Source organism: Penaeus vannamei, chromosome 1 (assembly GCF_042767895.1).
Source record: "Penaeus vannamei isolate JL-2024 chromosome 1, ASM4276789v1, whole genome shotgun sequence".
Lineage (NCBI taxonomy): Eukaryota > Metazoa > Arthropoda > Malacostraca > Decapoda > Penaeidae > Penaeus > Penaeus vannamei.
Genome location: NC_091549.1, coordinates 51,594,024 through 51,602,428, shown reverse-complemented (window position 1 = coordinate 51,602,428; position 8,405 = coordinate 51,594,024). Strand labels below are relative to the sequence as shown.

Here is an 8,405-nt window from a genome sequence, read left to right as displayed (position 1 = left end):
GTATTTCTGATATCAATATTTCATTCTTGTATATGAAGAGACTAGTTATACACATGTTGGACATTGTGCATAAGAAGCAATAAAAGAATTTTGTTCTAGATGGTGGTTTAGTAATTTTTTCTTGCATAGTTGTAATAAAGATATTCAAGATGATAAATCTTGTATGAAGGAAAGAGAAATTCCTTTTGAGGCTGACTTCTGGTAAGGATTAAATAGTAATTCAATGCAATCTTTCTTTATTTATGTTGTTATATGCTTTGTAAGGAGACGAATAAAAGAATGCACACCAGACACGATATCCTAATACAGTTGGCTAGGAGACGTATCATTATCAACTAGCGGAACCGGGAAAATTGGTAGAACTAATCGTTAACATTGTGAGGCATGGCAGCCCTAGGGACTTGATTTAGGGCACAGTGACAGGCAGTCTGCTTTGCCTGATGCTTTCAAGGTCTCTTGTGTTATGGTGGTTGAAGGCTTTACATTTTGCTTGATTTTCCTTTTGAAGGGAGAGGGGGGTGTTGTCTATATGATTTAATTACTTCTGCTTTTTATTCATTGTTTTATCTTTATTCATTTTTTTGCATTCATTATATTTTCTCATAATTTTGTAGGTCATGATTTTATGACTTTATTATTAGCTATTGTAATGAGAGGAAGGAGGAAAAAAGAAAGCGGTAGAAATTATGTGCATTATGTTATTCATGAATGTAAGAAAGAAGGATTAGAGAGAGAAGTCTATCTCTGAATAGTTTCTCAGTGACTTCAAGTGGTGCCTCCCCTTCCATGTCACTTGCAGGATGTCAGTTGGCAAATTATGGGTTGTCTCACAAGCCCTCGAGTTGTGCATGCAGAAAGGAAAAAAAAAAAGGAATAAAATGAGGAAAAAATTTGATATAGAAAGAGATATAGAAATGGAAGTATGTTTCAGGCTTTGCTTTCTATTGTGAAAGTTTGTTTAAATGTTTGAAAAGACAGATGATTATGTAATGTATTAGAAGGATGAAGAGAACTGCTTTCTGAGATGGTAATTACCTCATTGGAGTATTATCGCTCTTATTGTTGGTTCAATCGAGGCTTAGGGTTAGTTGCGCAGTTTCTCGAGGTCATGAGACAATTACGCCCGTAAATTCATCTTTTGTTTGTGAGTTTCTGTTACCCTGAGGCTTTTCATGCAAGGGTAGAATAAGGAATGTGTATATACTATACTATAAATTGTTTGGAGTTAGTGTTGAGGTTTGTGGTTAGATTATATTAGCAGAAATGCTTGATAAAGAACTGCTGAGATGCATATTTTTACTTAAAGACCTTGATGTCAGGAAATCAATTTGTTGTGAAAAAATGCATGATGGTGTTAGGAACAGTAATGAAGCTGAAATTGATGATAAAGTTGAGTGTTAAATATTTGCAGCAAATTAATCATAGGCAAAAAACAACAACTTATCATAGCTCTTCAAAGAAATTAAGTAATATGTTAACAGTATTAAGTTTTAAAAGATAAAACAGCAAGTTCATGTACCTTAACTGCAGTTGTGTAATAACACCAGTATCTTATCAATTATCGTGTTTTGTAATTTTTTTCTAAGGAAATGACATTGATAAGGAAAGAATGCATAGTCATTCAATATGGCTTATTAACTACGTGGACTACCTTTCTGTCAATCATGCATGAGGATGTGGTTGCAAAACTGCATTGTAGTGTCTGAGCAATTCCAAGTTGTATTGCAAAGACCTTGACTGGATCATCCTTGGTTGCTGCTGAGGTTCTTGCCCCACTTTGCCTTGGAAAGCCAGCTCTCTCTCTTTTCTGCCTTTGTTTCAGGTCTGCTTTAACACTCTCTCTCCTTTTTTGTACTTGTTTGACTTGGGATGATACAGCATGAGGCTTGATCATACACGTGCATGGGCTCATATACATGTGCATACACCTGTACACACTTAAGCATACCTATACATACTCATATACACATTCATGCTTATGCATACCCACACGGACATGCACGTACGCACGCACCATACACACATGCACCATACACACAAATGCAGGTACTTTGTGTCAGTCTTTCACTCCCTGAGACAGTCACACAAAAATAAACACAACCACACATAGCTTAATGAAATTACAAGAATGTATATCTTCACAGTGTATTTGAACAATATTGACCATATCAATTTCAAATCTGGCCAAATAAATCTATATTGTTGAGCTGTTCATTCTCATTTTTATCAGTTTTGCTCATTTCAATGCATACACAGACATGTGCACTTGCAACAAAACATGTTCACATATATATTGATATACAGACAGACTCTGTACATAGACATACCTAGAAGATGAGAAAAAAAAAGAGAAAAGTATCCAATTGCTAATCTCCTGTTTTTTGTAAATTGTATTTTGTAGAAGATACAACATACTTAATCTGAATATTAATGCTAATGAAATTAATAAAAAATTTCACATATCTAGTGTGCAGCAGATGGCAGAGGAAGGAAGGAGAGGTAACTTACTTTAACATTTGTTCACTCATGCATGCAGCAATGTCCTCATTTTCTTATACATTGTACCTAGGGATTCATGGTCATCATTTGTTTGGTAATTGTCTTAATGTGTGTGTGTGTTTGTGTGTCTGGGCATGTGTGTGTGTCTGTATGTATGGGTGTGTCTGTATGTGTGGGTGTGTCTGTGTGTGGGTGGGTGTGGTGTACGTGCGTGTATATATATGCTATATTGCGCATGTGCATGTATGTTCTCATGTGTGCGTTTGTTTGCATTTATGTTCAGGTGCTCACACAGGCATTTGCCTGTATATGTTTTTATTCTTGAGTGCACATACAAAAGATGGTAACTGAAATCACATTTCATGTGCATATGAACAAGTAGCTACACAGATATACAGTCACACACTCACTCACTCACTCACTCGCTCACACATTCTTTCACTCTTTCACTCTTTCACTCACTCACTCTCTCTCTCAGCACATGCGCACATTCACATCCACCCACATGGCACACTCGGAGCATTAGCTCTATTGGTTGCTCTTGTTATCTCATTGTCTTGGTTGTGGTCCTTTTGATGTTTTGAGTCTGGCATTTCTTTCGAAGTACGGTTTTCTTAATCTTGTAGTCTGCATGGAATCCCTGTAGCTTAAATCTCAAATGTCAGCCTGTGTAATTAATTTGTTTATATGAATAGAATTTACATGTAATGTGCTACATATACATCTATATAGATATTTTTATATGTCATTTATGTAATATATGTGTATATGGATATAGAGTTTGTGTACATGTATATATAAAGTGTTTGTATAGGTAGATAACTACACACATGTTTACATTTTTATTTATGTGTAATGTGTACAAGTGTGTGAATATTTTATGGTTGAGTATAATAAGTTCTTTCACTCCATAGTTAATCCAGATTTTTTTTCTTTGTATAAGACCTGTATTATTCCCTGCCATCTGTTAAAGATAAATCATGAAAAAGCAACACAAATCCTTGATAGAAAAAGCTGAATATCTAGATTTATTTTAGCATTATATATATAAAAGATTTTTTTCATATCTTTTGTCAGTATCTTCTCAATAAATTCAAGGTTTTTTAAAGCACTTGGTCACTGCTGGTAAGCTGGCATGCAAGGTCTCATTTGTTGTGACAGCCAGTAGTATTATGCAGAGAAAGGCTATGAATTGGACAAGAGTTAAAAGCTTATGCTTAACCCCCACAACACAAGGATGTCAGCAGGTTTTCTTTTCTGTCTCTCTTTTTCTAACTCTCCTACTCTCTTGCATCTTTCTCTTTTTTCCCTGTTTTTTTCCGTTAATTTTTGGGGTTCAGGGTCAATATAATCTGCATAATTTATGAGTGTGAGAGTCTCAGACTGTTACCATGTTGTTGTTTTGTTTTATATTCTGATCTGAGGAGAGATATCGGGTTTCACATATTCGAGTTGTTTATTTATGTTTATAGTGACTTGGTGGTGTGCTGAGTATGAAGTTCTCCTTTCTTTCTGTTGTGCTTTTGTCTAAATATTTTTATCTGTTGACCTTCACCTGCTGTCCTCGTCTACTATCAGTACTGTTATCAAAATTATATAACATCTTTTTCACTTTCTCCATGGCAATTTATTGTTCATATCCCCCTATTCTTTTATTTGTTCTTCATTTGCTATCATTGTTCTTTTTTTATGGTTTTCTGATATGTATCTCAACTTTCATTTATTTATTTATTTGTTTTTTCTTAATATTAAACATTCTTTATATTATTCTTCATTCTCCAATATTGCCTTTTTTTACGGTTTACTCATTTATACCTTAAGTTCCTTTTTATCTTTGGCTTACTCCATTTTCTTATTGTGCTTTAATCTCTCTCTTTCCTCCTCTTTCTCCCCTCTCACTGCCTCCTCTAAATTCATGTGTTTATCTTCTTAATCAACCTCTTGTCCAAGTATCGGCACATCCTCGGCAGATTCTTCCTGCACTTGCTTTCTTTTTGATAAATGGAAAATGGCACTGTAGGTTCTATGTGCAACTGTGTGGCATGTTGTGAAAAGCTACGATTAAGAGGTTTACGCAAGGATCTTCTCTCTCTTACGTTATAGATGGTTTGTTTAGATATATTGATAGTAGGTGGACTAAGTGAGGTAATGGTATTGATATTTATATTATTATTGTTGTTATTTTTATGATTTTGCATTTGTTGTTTTTAATGACGGTAGTATTGGTAGTAGTATTATTGCTTTTATAGTTACTGATTTCTTCTCCTTTACCTCTTTACTTTCTCCTCTTCTTTCTCCTTCTTCCACCTTCTCTTTCTCTTTTGCCTTCTCTTTCTTATCCTCCTCCTCCTCCTTGGCATCTTTTTTTTCTTTTCTTCTTCCCCTCCCTTCTCTTCCTCCTCGTTTCTCCTTTCGCTTCCCTCCTTCCCCTGCCCTTCCTCCTTGTTCTCTTCCTCCTCTTCCTCTTTCACTTCCTCCTCCTCCTTTTCTTCCTTCACCTCCTATTCCTCTTCCTCCTCCTCCTATACCTCTTCCTCCTCCTCCTTTACTGCCTCCTCCTATACCCCCTCCTCCTTTTCCTATACCTCCTCCTTCTCCTATACCTCCTCCTCCTAATCTCCTCCTCCTCCTCCTGTACTTCCTCACCCCCTTCTCCCCCTCCTCCTTCTCCTCCTATCCTGCTGCTTCTCCTCCTATCCTGCTCTTCCTCCTCCTCCTGTCCCTACCCCCCATCCTTGTCACATTAGCTGATTTTTTTTAATTATAAAAAAAAATGAATTTGTTATATTAAAAGACTGAAAAGCTTTATAACCCAAATTCTGCATTCCAGGCACAAGCTCCACCATGTCTCACTACGACGAAAGCCAGTCAGAACGCTTGGCCAGGAAAGCACGTGATGCCCCCTTCATGGTGGCGGGTATGAAATTTTTCTTCCAATCTTTGTCATTGTTATTATTTTCAGGTTTCCTATTTAATACTTAGTCTTTGGTTTCACTGTGAGAAAAGATGGGAAATCAGCACTGAGTTTTGTTAATGTGAAATATGGTCATATTTTTGTCATGCTTTCTTGTTTTAAGACATTTCAAACTCCACAAGAAAGCACTATAGCATTACGTAGACACAAAGTGCATTAGGTAAATTTTAATGTTCCCTTCGCCTTGTCTATCCCCTTAGGTTTGGCTGGCTTGGTTGGCCTGGTAGGCTACAGCATCTACGGTTTTAAGAACAAGAAAATCAAGACCTCTGTATATCTCATCCACACCCGTGTCGCAGCTCAGGGCTTTGTTGTTGCGTGCCTTACTGCTGGTGTCTCATGGAACCTGTTCAAGAACCACATATATCCCAGGCTTTACCCAGAGGCTGTAGAGGAGAAGAAGAACTGAATTCCCTCTAAATTTTGAGATAGAGCAAGCTCTACTGTAGAGATTGATGTGTACTTTACCCACAGACACTCATACATATATTTTTTACTTGTTCTTTTTGGTGTCTGATCATCATGTGCACTCTCATGTCAAAGTTGATACTTTTCCCTTTTTCTCAGTCTTATTAATTCATAACTTAAAGGATATTTTATATATACAATTGTATATGATTGTATAATAATTTCCTTCATCTCATATAATTTTTTCATATATGCATTTGTTTACATTTGTAGTGGAGAAAAGTATGTACTGATACTTTAATGCTTTATGGAGGTATTCAATATTATACATCTATGTTTTTTCTGCTGAAAATCCTGTTCAAAAAGTGTATAGAGATGGAGTGTCAGCCACATCCCATTTCCACATTTTCGTGGAAGACAAAGATAAGAAAATTTTCCCATTTCTAGATGCATTATCGATGTTGGAAATCATATTAACCTTTGTACTCTCTGAATACTACTTTGTTTTTCTTTTGATTTTTCATGGTAATCATGTTCATGATTTTAGCAGTTTAATCAGGGGCTTTAGTTCTGTTGATAATACGTTATTATAGCATATTGTTGTATTCATGTATGCTTCCTTTTAAAAACCAGTAGATGGACAGCAAAAGAAAAAGGAAAAATATACAGCATTCTGGATGCAAAGGATTTGGAAAGGCTGTGATAGAAAGTAAGATTTGTTCATCCTGTCCCCTTGGCACTCCACTTTTTCATGACCAAGACAGCAGCTGTTGCATATGTGGGTAATAAGCATAAACAGCAACTTTTATTGATATTTATTTATTGATTTAATTATTACAATCATTACTTCCTATCTCCTTCATTTCCAATTATTTTTGTCACAATTTAAAAGCAGGATTGTGTATTAGGTCTAGGTTTCTAGCCTGATGGTTTGATCATGCTTAGTGGCCGTAGTGAGCTTATCCTTGTGGCGATCAGAGAAGTCATAGTGGAAATTGAGAGTTGGAGGGTGTGAGACTGAAGTTCACTGGACAAAATTTCATAGTATATTTGTATGTGTTCTCAGATATGAATGGTGAAATTTGGTAGAAAAGTGAGCTGTGTGACACTAACATTATTTTTTAACAAACTGAATGCATGTTTGTTTCTCATAATGTGGGAATGAACTTTATCAAATGTGAAGTGACTTCTGTTACTATTACCACTAAGACAGATGTAATCGTCAATTGTGGAAAATACTGCTATATAGTATGTAGTTTTCAGTTTTTATCTTAATTTTTTCTTCTATTTTCAGTACAAAGTACAGATTTTCCCCCTTGTATTGGTGCAATTTTATTATGAAAAAACATATTGTAATCTTGCCTAGATTTTTTTCCTTTCCTTCTTATAGGAAAATTAGCCTGGCCCTTTGCCAGACATATCAGGCTTCTCAAAGTATGATCTGTCAGTTTTTCTTTATTATGTACACAAGATAACTTCACATGCAGTTGACCTCCAATGCCCATGTTTCAGTTCAATGTCCATTTTACAGTCCCGGTAGGCTAACAGGAAATTTGATATATATACTTACCAGAGAGTAAATATATATATATATATCTCAGATATTACAGGCAACAACTGTGATTTCAGTTATGCTGTTTTATATTAAAAAAAAAGGTTTAGAAAAGATCTTCATTTACCATATTTCTGTATTTTAATGATGTATTGCATAGTCAAGGCGTATTAGCACACAGGTGTAGAAATGTGTATATATATAGAGATTATTCAGTCATAAGACAAATAATAAAAGGCTTATTGATTTCTCTTAGTTTCTTTTTCTTTTTATAACTTGTGTACTGTATGTATTTATTAAGGTTGAGTAATTATGTATACAATATGTATATGAATGCACATCACACACAATGCATGTGTTCATATTGATAAGTTAAGACACAAGAGTGTGCAATTTTATGGGTGTAGTGATTTGTGTGTGTGGGGGAAGCATAATATATTTATTGTATATATAGGTATAATTATCAAGTAAACCAACACTTCTATAAGGAATGCTCACATCTCTGTTGTTATTAATACTCACATTTATGAAGAGATGATTCCAGTTTGCTATCCAAATATCGAAAAAAGTACCACTCTTCTTGAATTTGGAAAACCTTTCTTGCTGCTTACACTTGGGAAACTTTGGTTAAATAGAGAAAGTCTGGAGTACATGAACTATTTGACGTATTAATGCAATGCAAAAACAGGAAGAGAAAAAAAGAAAAAGGTAGCATGAGAATCATAAATTCCTCTTGTAAATATCATGATACAACACATAACTAATGGAAAGCCAGTATACCAAAAGTAAAAAGGAAGATTGCGTAACCTGGCTTGTTTTTCAAATGATTCAGTAAATTATTACCAAATTTTGCAGTCTAAATCTATATGTGAAATTAATTTAGGCATGTTATCAGATGCTTTGGGCACTCAATGAATTACATATTGAGCCAAATTTTACATCAATTAATGTTGCATTAAAAAGGACTTTTTT

At 35.0% G+C, this 8,405-nt stretch overlaps 1 protein-coding gene across 5 annotated transcripts in view; it reads left to right on the top strand.

Annotated features, from left to right (window-relative positions):
* The window catches only part of LOC113806622 (HIG1 domain family member 1C), a 16,622-nt gene extending 8,941 nt beyond the window's left edge, over window positions 1-7,681 (top strand). For 3 of the 5 annotated variants that reach the window (XM_070124623.1, XM_027357766.2, XM_027357767.2), the window contains exons 2-3: window positions 5,330-5,416; window positions 5,674-7,681. In XM_070124623.1, the coding sequence (XP_069980724.1) occupies window positions 5,330-5,416; window positions 5,674-5,882 (296 nt within the window). In that variant the 3' untranslated portion in view covers window positions 5,883-7,681. Of the gene's footprint in view, window positions 1-2,467; window positions 2,500-5,329; window positions 5,417-5,673 lie in introns of all 5 variants that reach the window. The other 2 variants (XM_027357765.2, XM_070124633.1) reach the window with 1 other exon arrangement.
* The last annotated feature ends 724 nt before the right edge of the window (window positions 7,682-8,405 follow it).